Source organism: Lolium rigidum, chromosome 7, assembly GCF_022539505.1.
Source record: "Lolium rigidum isolate FL_2022 chromosome 7, APGP_CSIRO_Lrig_0.1, whole genome shotgun sequence".
Classification (NCBI taxonomy): Eukaryota; Viridiplantae; Streptophyta; class Magnoliopsida; order Poales; family Poaceae; genus Lolium; species Lolium rigidum.
In genome coordinates, this window is record NC_061514.1 from 118,263,661 (window position 1) to 118,283,152 (window position 19,492).

A 19,492-nucleotide genomic window follows, 5' to 3' on the forward strand; every position below is an offset into this window, starting at 1 on the left:
CGGCCTTCCCTTTCTAGTTTCTTCTTCCTTTTGCATCCTCCCCGCGCAGCTCCCGCTTGGCTGTAGACTGGATCCCGGCGGAGAGTTTGCACCGACTTCACACCACGCGCCGCGGCCACCACCCAGCCACACGTCGCCGGCCCAAACCCCAGCATCTCCTTTCGCCAATCTCCACCCCCATGAGCTCGAGCTCGTCATCTTCTACAGTGACGCGGGCGACGCCTACGAGTACGGGGGGAGCGAGGTTGAGGCCGCCATGGACGCCGGAGGAGTGGGGCCACGCCGCTGCTGATGGCTGGGGGTGGCGAAGGAGTTGCGAAGCGCGAGACCGGCGTTTGCCGATTTGATGCTGCGACCGGCGTCGGCGTCAGCTACTTGTGGCGGCGGAGGCTGCTACAAAGGACGTCGGCGTGCGCGCAAGGGTGTCGCGCTCGCGTCGCTGCTTGCGCAGCGGCGGTTGCTACAATCGCCGTCAACGTCTGCTACAAAGGGTGTCGGCGTCTGCTACTTGTGGCGGCGGAGGCTGCTACAATCGACGGCGGCGGCGGATCCTACTTCTGCGGCGGAGGCTGCTACAGAGGGCGCGGCCGTCTGCTACAAAGGGCGGCGACGGCTGCTACTTGTGGTGGATGCTACAATCGGCGGCAAAGGGGCAGCGAATTTGTACAAGCGGAGCCGACAGTTGCTGCAAACGCCGGTGGCGGTTGCTACAAAAAGGGTGCCGTCGTGCTGCAAGGAGACCGGCGAGGCCTTCGCAGTGCTGCCAGGCCGGCGGCGAAGCTTGAAGCCTAGGATGGCGGTGCTGCCGGAGTAGGCGTTACTGCCGGAGCGGGCGGCAATGGTGTGGGAAGCGAGCGGCGGCTGGCCGGATTAGGCGCGGCGTTGCCGCCGAGCTCGGCGGCGGTGTCGCCGGCGGCTCGCCGAGCGAGCGGCGGGTGCTCCGGGAGTCGCAGTGGTTCTACCGGCGGGACTCGACATGTTGCGGGTCGAAGAAGGAGGAGATTCTTTTCTTTATATTTTTCTTTTCTGTCCGAGAGCGTTGACCCGGATCTGACAGTTGTTATCATTTGCATCGTAGGGCTAGCGACCCGGGGGATCGGGGATTTAATCCCCCGGGGGACGCTCAGCGCTGCCCTTATATCATCGTACTACATTTTTTATTTATAAGATTTTTATTTTTTTTCTGAAAAGTTTGAATTTTGTCAGCGTGAATCTTGATCAATATGGTTCGTTGGATCTAAAATGAAGGGCTGAGATGGGTGACTTAGATTCAGCAAGTGACTGAAGCTGAGTCCTCTACTAGGTATGGCGGTGGACATCGAGCTTGTCGCTGGTTGTTCCTCGCGGAAACAGAAGCGATTTTACTGCGAAACCAAGGCTCGCACAAGTCTCGGCTGTCGGCGTTGGCAGCGAGCGGTAGACAGCTAATCCAGTCCAGCCCACACGAAACCTCCCCAAGTCTGGCGAAGAAATCGTCAGCGGAGCCGCCACTAGACCGAGCCGAGCACCTGTTCCGGCCCGTCACCGTCACTCTCCCCGCCGCGCCAGACCAAACCCAACCAAAGCCAACCACCAACTTGAGGCCGAGGCGCCGAACGCGCCGCCGCCGTCCACACGCGCGTCACGTGACGCCACCCGCCTCGCCTCGTCAGCTCCACGCCCCCCGCGCGCCGCCCTGCCCTGCCCAAATGCATCCACCCACCCGCCAACAACTCCCAGGCCCCACCGCTCAGCGACCGCCGAGTAAACCTCCAGCCGCGCCGATCCGGTCCAAGACGATCAGCCCCCTTCCAGCCTGTCGCGGCGGTGGTCGTGCTTATCGCCAGCCACTGGCCCCACCGACACCTCAGACACAGCCACTGGCATGTGGGGCACCCCGCCCGTCCGTCCCCATCGCCAGCCCTAGGTTGTCCCGCTGCTGCGCGGGCCCGGCCCCGCGCGGGACACGCGTCGGGGGTGCATAGGGCACCCATGCCTCGCGGGGCTGCTCTTTTATTTCCCCCCGGCCGCCGCCTCCTCCTCTACCCAAAGTTCGAACGACAGACCACCGAGGAGCAGAGCAGACCAGCGCCGACGCACCCACAGGTACTGCTCCCTCGATTTCTCCCTCCCAAATCTCTCGCCCACCCGTCTCGTAATTGTCCTCGGGTTTAACGTTGCGCTGCTAGATCTTCGCTGGTTAGCCCCGCGCCCGTCCCGTCCCGATCTGCGGTTGTTTCAAGCGATTTTTTTTTGGTTTCCATCTGGATTAATGTTCATCCAAACCTGTCGTTCCGTACCAAGCTGTTGCCGCGCTTAGTGGATTGTTGCCACTATATCATACGAATCGCCGTGATCTATCTTCGGCTGGTTTAGCAGGATTGTACAACGCGCGGATCCCGTAAGACCCTGCGTTTTCTGTGGGGGAATCGTTTGATTCAGGCGTATGTTTCTTGTCTAACTGGTGTTTGCTTCGTGTGTTGATTTGCTAAAGCGTATTAGATCCGAGGATATGCTCTGATACGGGGAGATTTAGTTAAGCTCCAACTCAGCGGACAGACTAGTATCTCCAAATTTCTGTTTGCAACAGCTTAGTGTACAGTACTGCATAATTCGAATTTCAGAACTGTATTTTTTTTTTACCCTGGACTGTCAGGAAGAGGAACAGAAACAATTGCTTCCCTTATGATTCTGTTTCTCAATTTCTGTTGCTTAGCCAGTGTCGAACTGTGTGACTGTATATGCATCCATCAGTTCCCAGAATTTCTTTTCGGAGCTGACAGTAAGCTGACTGTCGTTTTTCTCTGTGATCCTGCAGATTTGGTGTTCGTAACAAATCCTGACCAGCAAACATGTCGGCGCCAGCGGAGCTTTCCCGGGAGGAGAACGTGTACATGGCCAAGCTGGCCGAGCAGGCCGAGCGCTACGAGGAGATGGTCGAGTTCATGGAGAAGGTGGCCAAGACGGTCGACTCGGAGGAGCTCACCGTCGAGGAGCGCAACCTGCTCTCCGTCGCCTACAAGAACGTCATCGGGGCGCGACGCGCATCCTGGCGCATCATCTCCTCCATCGAGCAGAAGGAGGAGAGCCGCGGCAACGAGGACCGCGTCACGCTCATCAAGGACTACCGTGGCAAGATTGAGACCGAGCTCACCAAGATCTGCGACGGCATCCTCAAGCTGCTCGAGACCCACCTCGTCCCCTCCTCCACCGCACCCGAGTCCAAGGTTTTCTACCTCAAGATGAAGGGTGACTACTACAGGTAATAATAATTATAATATGATGATGATGGCTGGCAAGCAGAGATTCTTTGTTAATTAATTAATGGATTGCGAATTTTCATTGACCTCTGAATCAATCAATTGTCATTAATAGGTATCTTGCCGAATTCAAGAGTGGGGCTGAGAGGAAGGATGCTGCTGAGAATACCATGGTGGCATACAAGGCTGCTCAGGTTCACCATTTTATCTTCATATAAATTCTTGCTGAAGAATCACTCTTTCTCCTATAATTTTCTAAATATTTTCTGATTTGTTTAGCATGCTGTATATTTCCCTTATTTAAATGGTTTGGCTTGTCTACAATCTCTCAGGATATTGCTTTGGCTGAGCTGGCTCCAACTCATCCCATTAGGCTTGGGCTGGCACTCAACTTCTCGGTGTTCTACTATGAGATCCTCAACTCGCCTGATCGTGCTTGCAACCTCGCAAAGCAGGTTAGTTTTTCTGCACCAGCTAGAATGCTCTGTTTTTTGTTTGTGCCCTGCTAGGTACACAATACATGTGTAGTGAATGAAATATTTTTTATCTGAATGAAGCCTTCTTGTTTGGTTTAGTCAACTGCTAGTTACAGAATGTAAATATCATAATAGATGCATGCCTTACGATCAGTGTATCACTGCTAGAGCAGCAGCCATCTGGCTAATTATATTATGCATCACACTTTAATTTCATTACTTGAGAAAGAAAGCAATTTGATCTTCTGCTACTTGACTTGCAAATTTGATTCCCCTTCCTTGCTATATTTTGGCTACCACTTTTTGCTTGTATCATGGGCAGAGCACATGATACTTCAGATTAGTTGCCTTCCTTACTATTCGGTCATTGACTTGTAGAACCAATGGAACTTCCATTATCTTTAGCTGTGATTTGGGAGACAGCAAAATCCTTGCATTGCTTGTCAACTGAGGCGCTGAGTGAGCCCAGAAAAAGAAACATGCAGTGACTCATGTACCTAATCTCAAATGATTATTATCATCAAGTATCTGTCCCTCTTATTATTGGTTGACCCAGTGTTTCTGTTAGCTGTCATGACACATGAATGAGATTCTGTTCTTGACCTGTTCTCCAAATGCCTTTTGTATTAGGTATATTGTAGTGCCGTCTAGAGAATACTGGATCAAAAGTAAAAGCATCTGTAGCAAAACTTGGCTAACTATTCATCATGAAGTTCCAAAGTTCTTAATAATCACACACAGTAAACTTTTCGTTGCTACAAATTTGAGTACTTGGCAACACGTTTTGTAGTAACTTGTTGTAGTTAATTCCAAGAAGTAATTCTTCTGGCGCATTTGTGACTTCAGTCTCCTATCGTATTTCTTTTCATAATTGTTGGATCATTCTTGAGACATTGTTTGCAACTTCTCATCATGATAATGTTCCTAACTTCAGGCTTTCGATGAGGCCATCTCTGAGTTGGACACCCTGAGCGAGGAATCCTACAAGGACAGCACTTTGATCATGCAACTCCTTCGTGACAACTTGACCCTGTGGACTTCAGACATCACGGTACCGCCAATCTCCCAAACACATCCTTTTCTTCTGTGCTATTAGAAAATCATCCTGTTTCATGAATAATTGTAACCGATGCTCTCTTGGCTTCAGGAGGACACTGCGGAGGAGGAGATCAGGGAGGCCCCGAAGGGAGCCGCCGAGTAAAGCTGGCTTTACCCATCCCATGACATAGTGTTTGGTACTGTCTATTGGCACTGCAGTGTGTTATGGATCATGTCCTAGCCGTGTTATGGTTATTGTCGCAAAATTTGGGGCTCCCCATATGTGATGTTGCTGGGATAGGTTGCGGTTCCCGCTTGGAAGGGACTGTAGCCTGGACTGGCTTGGGGGGAGAGCCCCTCTTACAATGTTGGTGGTGTCAGTTCGTATTTTATGGTGATTGGTCCTGCGTCAATGCCTGGCTTCTTCTACAGTTTTTTTGTGTGGTTTGTGGTAGGTTAGTGGGTTCTTGCACCTGGCAAGGCTTTCAGCCTGGCTCGGTAGGAAGGGTTGTTTACCCTGGATAAGATCTAAGCGATATGACTGGGTTGATTATTCGATGGGATATGACCATATCGGAAAATCTTACTCCACCTTACCTAAATCCCAAAACGACGTATCTTGCTGGTACCACCTCAGTAATCTGTCACTAGTGCCCTCTGAAACCTGATTCCTATCTCTTGGCTGCTGTACCTATGGCCCCAACAGAGGCTGAGGAAAGCACGCTGGGTTCAGTGGAGGCTAACAATCAATAGTATAAGTCGCCAAACTCGTGAGTCGCCTGGCCATGCGCTCTGGCCGCAGATAGCCCGATCTGCACACGGTCGCTGCAGATCAGCCGCGTCGGGGCCTCTCCATGGAAGTGTGGAGAAGATCAGCAGCTGGAGAGCTGCGGCCCTGTGCCTTTCGTTGGCGCCATCAACACGTCGACCTCTGCCATGGAAGCCGGAATGACGACGGTGGTAGCATGACAGCGTGCTTTGCGGAAGCAGAGTTTTTAGCCACATGGCGATGTTCATGTCAAGACCATGCTCACGAGTAGCTGTCCTTGTGTGAAATAATGGATAAGGGAAAGATGATACTTCATAGCACAACGTGCATATGGTTTTGGTTTTGTTTGTGTGACGATGTTCATAGCAAAATCATGTGCGTGGGGGCTGTGAGCCTAGGGATCTGCACTTTTCGGCAGTGTCTCGCTTTTGGCAGGTGCCATTTTTTTTCTCTTCTTCTTTTGGTTGTGTGCATCTTTAATATCTTAACTAGTTCGTTATATTTTATTATTGCAGAGATCAGATGTAATTGGTATATATTAAGAAAAGTAGAAGTCATCCGCAATGTTTAACCCTTCTTATGTTTTTGCCTTGTAATACTACTAGGTCACACTGGTCTAGTGAGTCATTGATGAAAGAAAAATAATTGCACTATATTGCTAGTAATGCTTAGCCTATATGTGGAATTTTAATTTCGCATAATTTTGTAGCTACTTCTCTCATGTTAGGTCGATCATCAGGGGCCTGGTGTGTGCAAGAAAGTGCCAATTTTACCAGGGCCAACAAGCACCAGAAAACTCTATTTTCTTCTTTTGGATTTGCTCGAGAATACTCCTGACTTGATTCTAGTAGATAAGCATCAACCATATCAAGTATCTGATCAGGGAAGTTCCTCTCGACGAAGTTGACGATGTTGAGTCCATTGCAGAACAAATAATCAGTTGGCCTTTTTCCTGTCAATATCTCCAGTAGCACTACTCCAAAGCTGTACACATCACCAGACGTTGATAGGTAGCTTCCTCCGGCATACTCTGAATATTGAAGAAAAAAAATGGTACAGTTTAAGAGATGTAGCTACCTCCGGCATACTCTGAGTATAGAAAAAAAATGGTACAGTTTATGAGATGTACTGTTATCACATCAATTGAAGTTGTAGATAGGCCTTTTAAAATTACCTGGAGGAATATATCCAATTGTTCCCGTCAAAGTACCAACTGATCTCGAATCTCCAACTGTTGCTGATGTTTCAAGATAGAACCTTGCAATGCCGAAGTCTCCTAGATGAGCAGTCATATCATCATCTAGAAGAATATTGCTGGGCTTCAAATCTCGGTGAATAATGGGACTCTCACAATCATGATGGATATATTGCAATGCATCAGCTATATCAACAACTATTTTCAGTCTTTGAGCCAGATCCAAGTTACTGTTAGCATCTCTATTGCCGGATGGGTGCAGCCAAGTATCCAAGCTGCCATTGGGCATAAATCTGTAGACAAGAGCTCTGAAATCATTGCCCGTGTTATCAATTGTTGAGCATGCAGTCAGAATTGGAAGAATATTGCGGTGCCGAATATTTTTCAGAGCTTGACATTCTGACATGAAACTCCTATCATCTCCTTCCATAGCAAGGTCAAAAACCTTCACAACCACAACCATGGGTTCTGAAATTATTAACCTTCCTTTGTACACTGAACCATGGCTTCCTCTCCCAATCAAATTAGACTCTGAGAAGTTTTCTGTGGCTTGAGCTAGATCCTTATAGGAAACTTTAGGAAATTGCTCACTAGAAAAAGGCGTCGATAGTTGTACTCTTGGCACCTTGTTTCTTGAGATGATGAAGTAAATCAGTAATGAGACGGACGCAACACCGCCTAATATGGGGATTACAAAATAGTGTCGCCATGTAGTTCTTTTCTGAGAAGCTTTGGGGCATTGGGGCATATGTAGGTCCAGTACACCTCCGCAGAGCCCCAAATTGCCATTAAGTGAGATTCTTGTAGTGTTTCCGAATACCCCTTCTGTTGGTACTTCACCTTCAAGATGATTGTGAGACAAATCTAAATATGTGAGAAGTTCTAGTTTGCTTAGAGGAATTGGGATAGAGCCTGAAAAATTGTTATGAGAAAGGTTGAGCATGGTCAAAATACTAAAATTTCCGAAAATTACGGGGATGCTTCCACCGAGAAAGTTTTGGTCCATTCGGAGGATTTGCAATTGTTGGCAAGTGCCCAAAGTAAGTGGAATCTGGCCGCTAAGCTTGTTGGATGAAAGATCTAGATAGTTGAGTTGTTTAAGACTAGCAACATAAGGAATCTCGCCTTCGAGATTGTTGTGGGATAATAAACATCGAACAAGTGTGGCTACTGTGAAAACCTCTTTCGGTATACCACCTTGAAGATTGTTATGTCGAAGGTCTAAAAGAGAGAGCTGTGAAAGGTTTCCTAAACTTGACGGCATGGGACCAGAGAATAGATTCCATTCTAGAAATAGTTTTGACAACTTTGAAATATTGCCAATGGAACCTGGAATATGCCCAGTGAAGTTATTTCCCCCAATGTATAATTCTTCTAAATTAACCAGATTTTCAATCCATCCATCGATCGGACCACTAAAGCTATTGAGCTCCAGCCCTAGTTTAGTTAGCCCATGAAGGTTTCCTATGCTTGCCGGAACCAATCCATATAGCATGTTTCTTCCAAACAAGAGCGTGTCAAGGTTAGAGGAAAGGTTACCGACTGAATCTGGCAGTACCCCCTGTAGCTGAGCTGCTTGGAGTGAAAGGAACTCTAGAAGAGTGCAGTTGCTCAATGCGTCTAGGAATTCCCAGCTCTTGCTATCTTTTGCTTGGAGATTATTTGCTTCAAGATTTAGCATTCTGAGCTTCCGAAGCTTACCAAGTGAAGTCGGGATCTGTCCAGTAAGCTCGTTACCCAACGCTAACCTCTGCAGCTCTGATGCATTGCCCAGTGAGTCTGGAATCTGACCTTCCAGCATGTTGCTAGACAGAAGAAGCCGAGTGAGGTTAGGGAGGAAGTCCCCGGTTCCAGATGGCAATGGACCATGTAGCATATTCACTGGCATGGCCAACTGTTGCAGCGAAGAGATGTTAAATAGTGCTTCTGGGATTCTGCCTGACAGTCTATTTACGCCAAGCAACAGGTTTAACATATTGGGTAGTTTCCCAAGCTCCCCAGGAATGCTTCCATGGAGCTGGTTTTCGTGAAGAAAGATGTTCTGCAAGGCTGTGATATTCCCTAGACCAGGCGGAATGGTCCCGGTAAGACCATTACCGTTAAGCCTGAAATATGACATGGCGGAGAGGAGGCCTACTTTCCTGGGAATTTCTCCAACGAGCAAGTTTCTTGAAAGGTCCAGTGCAGTCAAGCTGGAACAGTTTGTGAGCGCATCAGGGATATTTCCCTGCAGCGTGTTGTCCCTCAGGTCCAGAATCTTGAGGTTGTGCAGATTGCCAAGAAGAGGAGGAATCTGACCAGACAACTTGTTTGAGGAGAGGTTAAGGGAAACAAGGTACGACATGTTTCCTAGAGAAGGAGAGATCTTCCCAGCCAAATCTCGGCCTATCAGGCTCAGCGTCACAACACGGCCGGGACGCGTCGTGCTGCAGGCGACGCCCTCCCACAAGCAGAAGTGGACGGTGGTGTTCCATGAGCTCAGAGCCTCCATTGGATCGTTGGATATTGCACGCTTGAAGTCGAGGAGGGAGGCGAGATCCGTGTAGTTCCCGTCGCAGCTGATGCTCCCAGCTCCATACGACAATAGTAGAATTATAACCCAGGGAATGAGCTTGTGGAGTTCTTCCATGTCTTGATTCACACCGCCCATATTCAGTTATCTACATATAGGAGACATACAAACAAGGATAGCTTAAACCTCACATCTTCACCTGCTCCCTCCTCCCTGTTGCAGGAAACAAAACTACTAAATGGTAGGCAGTATACTCGCAAAGAAGAAGATGTAAATATCAAACAAAACGTATGAAAAGCCGGCGAACAGAAGCAGGGTACCTCCCGTCCTGAAAAATTCGCCGTGGCTTCACTGGGGATAGGTGCTGTAATTGCTCTCTGTGCTGGGTTTAAATAGCATCACAAATCCTTTCTCTACTCCCCAACTGGCAGCCAGTCCTGATTTGTTTCAACCAAAGTCAGTCTTGCAAGTATTTTATAATGGTTCGTTTAAGGTAAGCTTTTGCTTTCCATCAATAATTCAGTTTGACTACACAACGCTTTTGAAATGAGCGGTTTGTTGCAGACAAATACTGTTGGTTGGGTTGAATAGCTTATCCCATGTGCCACGCGACCATTGCAGGTTACTCCCAAATATGTCAAAAGTGTCACTAGCGTGTTATAGTAAAGAGATTGGAAATGGACCGTGTTTCAGTAATACCTGGTCATTACCTCGCATTATGTAGTCCTTTACACCAACTATAGTTGAAATTTCAACTCTGGGTCACATCACGTGCAACTTAGCCATTCTGCCAGCACAAATTGTCTTCTGTTGCTTTCATGCGGTGCGCTGATGGATCTTTCTGCAAAGACCCGACGAATGTGAAATAATTTCTGCCACAACGTGCATGACTGAGTCCCAAAGCAACAGAACAAACCAACAGAATTTTTTGACTAGTAATAAGCTGGTCTAGTTTCACGGTTGCACATTTTCTGGAGTTTACATGGCATGATATCCACCCGCTCAGACGATGAACTTTGTAGAATCGTAGGTCAACAATACTCAGCAGTCAGCAGTACAGAGAAGGCTATACAGCAACCGCCTGGTAGATACTTAAAATTCAATAGAGCCATGTTTGTTTTACATTTCTGTATGCGGAGAGGTGATCCTTCTCTACTGCTTAAACTTACTGCCCGTTGAGCACCTAATACAGCTGCTTAAATTACAGATTTGCTCTGAATCTACAACACTTGTGTGTGAGGTTCCAGGTCTCATCAAGGATGGCTCAGTGGCTCGACAGCGGTTCTGAAGAGAAGAATGTATGCCTTGTCGACAGAGAAGTACAGGAAACCTCCTAAGGAGTGAGTGACATAGGAACCAAAGCTTGTGCCGACTATGCAGTGCCAGGCAGGCCCGTATGTCGTATCAAATTCCTGCAAGTAAAACGAAAACAAAGTCAAGCTATCATTTGCTATGAAGAGTGAGGTCATGAGAATGAAAACTATGGATGGTATTACATCCATAGCAGTTTCAAACAGAGCTACTTGTAAAGGTAGGAATAACCATAGAAACCAAAGGCCGCAGCCTGACGCACGTAGTTTGACGAAAGATAAATAGTATGACAAACTTTTGCTCAAAATTATGTCCATAGACAAATCCCATATGCTATTGAGACATAAAAAGGGGAAAAATAAACACTTAGCGAGTAAAACAACATTAGTTTGTTCAAAATGAGATGGTGCAGCAAAATTTGTTTGTGCTTGCATTGAAGACGAATATTTTTAGTATTATGGAAGCAAGAGTAGACAGCCCACGCAAGTCTAGAAATTCACGGATCACGCATGGTGGATACATAAAGGCCGTGTGATCCGTGAATTTTGTATCACATACTTTTATTTGATTTGAATCTATTAATAAAGGCCGTGTGCATCATCACGATGCAGAGGCTGGGGTAAACCCCCTTTTCGGAAAAAAAAAAACCAAAGTCTAGAACAATAGTATTGCAATGTAAGTGTCTAAATTGCCCCCTTTGAAGGATTCTATATGAAGAAAACCTTTTAAGGTCATGAACAATGAGTAACTAACCGAAAATGAATGGCGGACACGACAACAATAAATTCCAATACTCATATGCTCATGTCAAGGTTTCCAATTGCAGGATGAGTCCTCCAACTCCAAGGTTTTCCTATTTCAGCATAGGTGCTCCAACTCCAAGGAATATGATAAATGGCATAAGTTCTCGTTTGAGTTTAGAGCAGCCATCAGAACATGAAATCTACAGCTGAGATCAAGTACCTACAAGAAATTTCTCGCTTCTCATCTAGAGGTGATCTCGGCTGTTTGATTTCTTGATTAGATTGCTCACCTTGGAACAACATACTGACTACAACATTGAAGAATCTACTCGAGCCACCAGCCACAAACCACATTTTTCTCTACCTATAATCCTCATCCTGCAAACAACTATCAAGTCAGTCAACACACATCGCTCGATTTTAACAAACCATTCTGCCAGGCTAGCTCACAAGATTGCATCTCCCTTGTTAGGGAAAGTCAACCACTCTGCATTGTTTGTAGATCGTGCTTACATGTTCTACTCCAAAGACGGTTGCAACTTGAAGCTATGAAAGCACTACCAAACTACATCCAGCAGCAAACTACAACTGTCCTCCAAGCATTCAATATCTCACAAATACTATTTTTAGGTACTACCTGTAGTGTACCATATCTCATAAACGAACACACTGAACTACTATCTGATCTGGCAGCAATGGCACTCTGCCTTCCATTTCATCAAGGTCAAACCAGCCTTAGCATTAGACTTGACACTCAGCAGCAAAGAACACCCGAGATCATTTCCTGAGACTCTCCGGCACACAGCTATTCTGCTAAGAACTTTACTAGAATCCCGCTATAGCAAGATCTTACTCGCGGCCATTTTAGCAGTGATTCTTTGTTCTATATCACACATCTGTCTGATTAAATCAGCGCAATAAATGATCAACACAAGTTTGTGGACCCGAGTGAAGTACTGAATACTGATCTAGTAAGTGTTTGATTAAATCACCACGGCTAGAAAACAAATTCAGCGAGGAAGAAATTATCACTGGGCGTGGGCGGTACCTTCTTGAGCGCGAGGGCGAGGCGCTTGCTCTCGAGCCGCGGCGTGGCGAGGACGACCTCCCGGGCGATCCAGATCGCGCGCCGCTGCAGCGGCAGCGGCATGTCCGCCGCGCGCACCCGCACCACCACCTTCCTCTCCTCCCCATTCGTGCCCCCCTGCCCCTTGGCCTTCACCTCCCTTTCCTGCTTGACCTCCGCCTTGCCGCCCTTACCCTCCCCGTCACTGGGCTCCGCCGCCGGTTTTCGCTCCACCTTCAGCTTAGGTTCCGGTTCTTGCTCCTGCTCCGGCTCCGGTTCCGGCTCCGGCTGAGGCGGGTCGGCGAGCCTGGTGCGGCGGACGAGCGAGCTGAGGTAGCGGCTGCGGCGCTCGAGCTCGTCGTAGGCCGGGTCCATGGAGGCGCCTGGGCTTTTCCGGCGAGAGACGCACCGGCGGGTCGCAGACGGGTCGGATTGGCTGGTCAGCAGCGGCGGTGGCAAGGGGGCATGGCCGCGAGTGCGAGGTGTTTGCGTTTTTGTCTCGGAGCTGCGGACGGGGGTGGTGGTGGTGGTGGTGGTGGTGGCCGGTTGGGCTCGGGTTTCCGGGGGTTTGGCCGGTTGGGGTGGGGGTGCGAGTGCGAGCTTGGTTGCCGCTCCTGGAATTCGTGGGAGCAACTTTTGAGAGAGAGCTTTCGTTTTCTTTTCTTCTCCCAACCGAGGGCGTACAATTTTTTAGAAAACAAAACGGCTAATATTGTCTCATTTTGAAAAAAAAAACAAAAACGGCTAATATTGCCTCATTTTTAATAATCAAGAACATTAAATTTTAAAAAGAGCAAAATTTTGAGGTCTTCAAACACTTTACGTATATATCAAACCACAAACAAAAAAATACCAACGAAGGTTTTTCATGATTTTAGTTTGAGCCGTAATGCTAAAGCTACGTGCACGAACGTAACCATTAAAATAGTCAATCAATATTGGTAAAAGTACCAATACCAGTATGTCAGAGAAAAGCAACCAAATAGCTTGGTCAACATCGCTGGAAAGCTAAATATACAAATCATTGTTGTTAAGGACGTAGCAATCGGACAAATATTGTGAGGACAATCCTTATCACGACAACTATGATAAAAGATCCAAAAATGATCTGAGGAAGCAAGATTTGAAAGACCCTCCCTAGAGAAATTTAATATTCCACATCAACATTGATGTTGGGAAGGAGATCTTATCGTCGAACAAAGAACCGAAGATCACTTATTATAGATGCTACAATCTCCATTGACGCATAGGCGAAAAAGAAGATGCTACCAAAAGCCTAACTTAATATATTAGAAAGACTATTTTTATTAAAAATTACACACATAGATCGGGTCACCCCCTAACACCACCCGGCGAGGCCGGCCCAAGGAGGGGAAACCGATCTATGGAGGAGGTGGAGGGACGACTAGGTTTTTGAAGAGGCGATAGCAATCTTTCAGAAGGGCCTTTTTTGTAAGTTTTTTTTGCTAATATTGCGTCATCTTATTAAAGAAGTTGAAGAGAGTTTTTTGACAAAATGTCAAAATGTTGTGAAAAAAATCATGGTGTGCATCCGAACATTCTATATTCACATATAAATAATTGTGGGAATTTTTTTTCCATGGCTTGTGTCAAAAATATAAATAAGTCTCCCCAAAAGCTAATTTGGAGTACCAAAAATTATCTTTTTGCACAAGCCACAAAAATGTCATTATTTTGGTGAAACTTTGTGTGCCAACATAGAATGTCTAGATGTACATCCGTATATTTTCATAGAATTCTAAGGATTTTGAAATATAGTTTTTAAACAGTAAGTGCCTATACATCTATGAGTCAAAGTGGATTTCCGTACAATTGGCCGGTTAATTAGCAAAAATCTGTCCTGAAACCGACCAAGTGAGTCGATCCAGACTTGGTGGACACGGGTATGCCTAGAAATTTTTGAAATAATTCACCTACATACTTACTCGTGCAATTTTTTGAAACTAAATACGATTTGACCTACAAAAAAATAGAGAAAAATCTGCGATATCTTTTTTCGGGCGGAGGGAGTATATCTTTACATAGTAGATATCTAATCATTATAGTATTATTTGGACCTTTTGTTGTGTAGCTCACATACATTCATATTTTTTTTAAAAAAATTGCACAAGTATCAAGGTAATATGTAAATGCAAAAAAATCAATTTTAAAAAAAACTTTGAAATAGGATTTTTTTCAATTTTTGGAAAATCAGGTTCACGTAATCTCCGGTTTGAGTGGCTATTTCCGCCAAGGGAGTACACTTGTTTGTGCATAGATTAGTGTAGTTCTAAAAAAAATACTTGTTTGTGCATTGAGTAAAAGCTTATATTTTCTAGCAAAATAACCACTCTAGCAAGAAAACACTGTTGTTTTATCTGAGATTAGCTAATGGCCCGATCCAGATTTCAGGGGAAGAGTAAGATGGCTAGAGAAAGTAGACTTCCATCGTGCGGGTGGTCCCAAGGAAGACTCGATTGCCGTCCAGTTGTGCCCAGGGTGTTTGACAAACTGTCGGGTCGGGCTACTCCACACACCACCCCACTGCTGCACCACCCACACATGCGTTGCGTCCTCAGCCCCACCGTCAACTCACCAGCCCCGCAGAGTGAAGATCAGATATTCAGATCGGGATCGCACGACTGCCGCATTTCCCAATTTGAAGTCGCACGGGCCTATTTGCGAGGAGACGTCAAATTTTAGATCATTTTCGTAGCTTGACCGGGTTGGAATTGGATAGCCCAGAACTGCCATACATACGTCTCGCAAGCTATGGCAATTGCGTTTTGGAGGGCATCAGGTACAATAACGACGTTACAGGCATGCAATGTATGACGTGGTCAAATATTAAGCGTCTTAAAGGTAATCAGTGACAAGAGAATAAGAGATAACATATTGTTCAGGTTCTCCTCTACTTCAACTCCGAGGGAGAAGACTCAGCTACTTACCGTTAACGTTCCTGCTTCCAAGAGACGTAATTGAACTCAATATGGAAGTGCTACAAGATTAACATGCAGATCATGGCAAAGCATCACAAGAAACCAATTGAGATCCAATAACTCAGGCCACTACACTACCACAAAGCTGCATTTGCTACGATGAACCTTACCAGCAAAGGGCATACGAATTGCAAGTATGTTAATGTTTGAACGCTCATTCTTCAGATATGCACGAGAGAAACAGAAATGGAACAAACAAAACAAGAATCAGAATATAGACCAACCAAAAGCATATACACCAGAATTACAAAAGCTCCCGACAATCACAGTAAAATAAACTCCAACTAGCATGAATCATTGCAAAGAAACAATGGTCAGAGAAAAAAGAGCTGTAGTTCATAGAAGCCGTCAAAGTAATCGCGATGCATCCAAACGCAGCCAAACTAAACATGATTTCCAATATCAACAAGCTACTGCTATTAATGCATAGCCTACAGCATAAACACGGCCAAACCATTACACAAACAGGCCCTGAAGCTTATATTACAGTACTAACATGTGAGCCTACAGATGGCGCAGTACTATCACACTATCATGTGTATATGAAGAACTCCAACATGAATTAATAACCCTAATGCAAGTCATGAAATGTGAGTAGATGGAGATAAGAAAGAAGAGCAGGACAGAGTCATTCCTACCTACAACACAACTGTAGAGCCCAACCCCTGGAATGTACTAGACCTGTTTTGACCGTACAAAAACCATACCATTGACTCATTGAGCAAAAAGCGAACATAACATCCACCAACTGTCTACTGGCATATAGATTGTTAGGAAACGGTTTTGAGTTTCAAATGTGGATTCTACATGTATCTGAGTAAACGAGAACCAATGTAGGCCTTATAGGATTACTCTAGGACGAATAGTAAAGCTTAAAACCAACAATGAAGGCCTAAACCATACAAAACAGCTAAATCAAAATCACAGTATCAACCACCGCTTACTCCCATATCGAATCCATAATTGGATCTTGTAGCATTCAATTAAGCAAAGACCATGTTCAATGGATGCATTACTCTACATGAGCTCAATAGCATCCAAACAACACTTCATGAGCTCCCAAACAAGGAACACAAAAAGGGCTAATACCTACCATGCCTATGCTGAGTAAGCTAAATCAAACATCACATGACCAACCTATCATCCACCAGCATATCATATCCAGAATTGACCCATAGGACTAGAGAAACAAACCCCAAATTAAAAGGATGTATACTTCTGCGGAGCTAAAGCTGCTAAATGATAGTACATGACCAGCAGAACAAGAAAATATCAACCAAACAGGCTAATAAACCCCAAGCCACAGCACTGTCAACTCTTAATCTCTCTTAATCATTCATAGTTATTGAAGGGGGATCTTTTAAAGAGACAACAGGAAAATACAAAGAACACACTATTAATCGTGAAGCAAATGATGCAACCAATGCAGGCATTATATGATTACTCTTAAGACCAACTGTAGAGCTAACTTCAACAGTGCAGGCCTAAACCGTATTCAGCTAAATCAAATATCGCAGTATCAGCCTACTGCCTACTCGCATATCAAATCCATAAAATTGGATCTTGTAGCATTCGATTAAGCAAAGACAATGTTAAATGGATGCATTACTCAACATGAGCTGAAAAGCTTCCAAACAACAATTCATGAGCTCCAAAAAAAGGAACACCGAAAGGGCTAACATTGAACCACGCCTTAACAATCCTGATGAGCTAAATCAAACAACACATCATCAACCTAGCAGCCACTGGCCTATCATATGCAGAATTGACTTCTATAACACTAGAGAAGCAAATCCCAAGATAAAAGGATGCATAATTCTGAGGAGCTAAAGCTGCTAAAAGACATAGTATAACTAGGACATGAAAGAGGCACAAGTAGTTATCAAGCGAATGATGCAACCCCTGTAAAGTTATAGAACAATGAAATCACTCAAACAAAAGGCACAAGTATAACTAGGAAACAAATTCAACAAAACCAGGAAGCTTAATCTGACAAATCATAAACGTCCATACCCAGACCTTATTTTGTTCAGAGGCTAGCACATTTCGTTGCAAGACAATCAGACTTAAACCGTATTCAGCTAAATCAAACATCACAGTATCAGCCTACTGCGTACTCGCATATCGAATCCATAATTTGATCTTGTAGCATGAATTAAGCAAAGACAATGTTAAATGGATGCATTACTCAACATGAGCTGAATAGCTTCCAAACAACAATTCATGGGCTCCCAAAAAAGGAACACCAAAAGGGCTAACATTTAACCACTACTTAACAATACTGATGAGCTAAATCAAACATCACAACATCAACCTACCAGCTACTGGCCTATCATATCCAGAATTGACTTCTATAACACTAGAGAAGCAAACCCCAAGATCAAAGGATGCATAATTCTGAGGAGCTAAAGCTGCTAAAAGACATAGTATAACTAGGACATGAAAGAGGCATAAATAGTTATGAAGCGATGCAACCCCTGTGATGTTAGAGCACAATGAATAAACTCAAACAAGCATCATAGTATAACTAGGACACAAATTCAACAACGCCAGAAAGCTTAATGTGACAAATCATAAATGTCCAGACCCAGATCTTATTTTGTTCAGAGGCAACCACATTTAGTCCCAAGACATTCAGACTTAACCCGGCCTACAGTAACAGATATAATTGTTCCACAGTTTTAGTACCTCATCACAACGCAAAACGATGCTCGGGCAAGCAACTGAAAGGAGTAAAATGCAAGTGGTAAATCACCGGGTGGCATTGAGGCCAAGCAGCATCTTGTTATTGTCACTGGAGGGGATGTAGGCAACATTGGGTGAGCGGGCCAGCTCCGCAGCAATCTCCTTGGCCGCCTCGATCCTCCTGAGCTCGATGAGCCCAGTCCCAGCGATGGCGGTGGCCTCAGAAATGAGGCGCGCAGACTCGCTTTCCCCCTCGGCGCGCACGATGGCAGCGCGCCTCTCCTGCTCGGCCTTGGCGACGAGGAACTTGGAGCGCTCGGCCTCCTGCTGCGCGACCTGCTTCTTCTCGACGGCCATGGAGAACTCGATGCCGTAGGAGAGGTGGGTGATGGCGACGTCGTCGAGGATGATGTTGAACTCGCGCGCGCGCTTGATGAGGGAGTCGCGGACGAGCGCGGAGACGTGGGGGCGGTCGGTGAGGAGCTGGTCGGCGTTGAACTGCGCGACGACGGCCTTGAGCACCTCGTTGCCGATGGAGGGCAGCACCTTGTCGTCGTACTCGAGGCCGAGCGAGGTGAAGATGGTGGGCAGGTTGACGACGTCGGGGCGCGAGAGGAGGCGGAGCGTGAGGCTCACCATCTGCAGGTCCTTGGTGCCGGAGGTGGAGGAGAAGTTGTGCGGGCGCGTGCGGATGTCGAAGATGTAGGGCTTCTGCAGCCAGGGCAGGATGAAGTGGGTGCCCTCGCCGACGGTGTCCGGGAGCACGCCGCGGAAGCGGTCGAAGATGACGGCGCGCTCGCCGCCGTCGACGGTGAAGAGCGACGCCGAGAGGAGGGAGGCGGAGGCGCCCAGCCCCGCCGCCGCCTTGGCGATGTTGGTCAGGAACGTGACCGCCGCGGGACTGCCGCCGGCCATGGTCGCCTTCCGGGGTGGGGGATTTTGGGACGGCGGCGCGGGAGTAAAACCCTAGCGGAGGATTTGGTTTGGGGAATGGGATGGGGGGCGGCTGGATCTGAGTGTTTGTGTGATTTTAGTGGGTTTTGTGTGGGTTTATTTCTTGGGACAGAAGAAGAAGCTAGACGGTGGTGGGGTCCTGTGTCAGTGTTCAGATTGGGCGAGAAGAAGCTCGTGTATTCTATGGACCTGAACGACCTCCCTAGGGAAAATGGGCCATTGGGGCCTCACCTAGCCAGTGCGCCAAGAACTCTATGGGGCCGTACTTTTTTTTTTGAACAAAGAAAGGGCCTAGAAGGCCCCAGAGAATGCATTAGATCATACGTGGTGGGTACAGATTTACAAGGAGGTCCTCTGGCATCTTTTGCACCGAGAAACAAAAATTTGAAGAAAGGCCCTACAGATTTACATAGAACACCCTGAGACAAAAACTGAAAAAGCAATCGGGTCCCTGGGCGCCTCCACCACCATTCGCCGGTGACCTCGAGACGTTGCCGTCGAGATT

The 19,492-nt window shown here is 46.5% G+C and overlaps 4 protein-coding genes across 4 annotated transcripts; 1 reads left to right on the forward strand and 3 right to left on the reverse strand.

The window, feature by feature from the left end:
- Positions 1–2,800: 2,800 nt before the first annotated feature.
- Positions 2,801–5,166, forward strand: LOC124670218 (14-3-3-like protein GF14-B). Its single transcript, XM_047206729.1, has 5 exons — positions 2,801–3,241; positions 3,355–3,433; positions 3,572–3,694; positions 4,650–4,766; positions 4,863–5,166. Exons 1-5 carry the CDS (start codon positions 2,832–2,834, stop codon positions 4,914–4,916), a joined length of 783 nt encoding a protein of 260 aa, XP_047062685.1. The 5' UTR covers positions 2,801–2,831; the 3' UTR covers positions 4,917–5,166.
- A 1,024-nt stretch (positions 5,167–6,190) lies between these two features.
- LOC124671898 (receptor kinase-like protein Xa21) lies at positions 6,191–8,226 on the reverse strand. Its single transcript, XM_047208217.1, has 2 exons — positions 6,697–8,226; positions 6,191–6,552 (listed from the first exon to the last, which is right to left on the reverse strand). Exons 1-2 carry the CDS (start codon positions 8,210–8,212, stop codon positions 6,191–6,193), a joined length of 1,878 nt encoding a protein of 625 aa, XP_047064173.1. The 5' UTR covers positions 8,213–8,226.
- A 2,027-nt stretch (positions 8,227–10,253) lies between these two features.
- Positions 10,254–12,780, reverse strand: LOC124679130. Its single transcript, XM_047214946.1, has 2 exons — positions 12,332–12,780; positions 10,254–10,641 (listed from the first exon to the last, which is right to left on the reverse strand). The coding sequence occupies exons 1-2, from the start codon at positions 12,722–12,724 to the stop codon at positions 10,483–10,485; spliced, it is 552 nt and encodes a 183-aa protein (XP_047070902.1). The 5' UTR covers positions 12,725–12,780; the 3' UTR covers positions 10,254–10,482.
- Positions 12,781–17,887: 5,107 nt separating this feature from the next.
- On the reverse strand, positions 17,888–19,038 carry LOC124677602 (prohibitin-3, mitochondrial-like). Its single transcript, XM_047213575.1, has one exon. The coding sequence runs from the start codon at positions 18,946–18,948 to the stop codon at positions 18,100–18,102; it is 849 nt and encodes a 282-aa protein (XP_047069531.1). The 5' UTR covers positions 18,949–19,038; the 3' UTR covers positions 17,888–18,099.
- Positions 19,039–19,492: the final 454 nt, after the last annotated feature.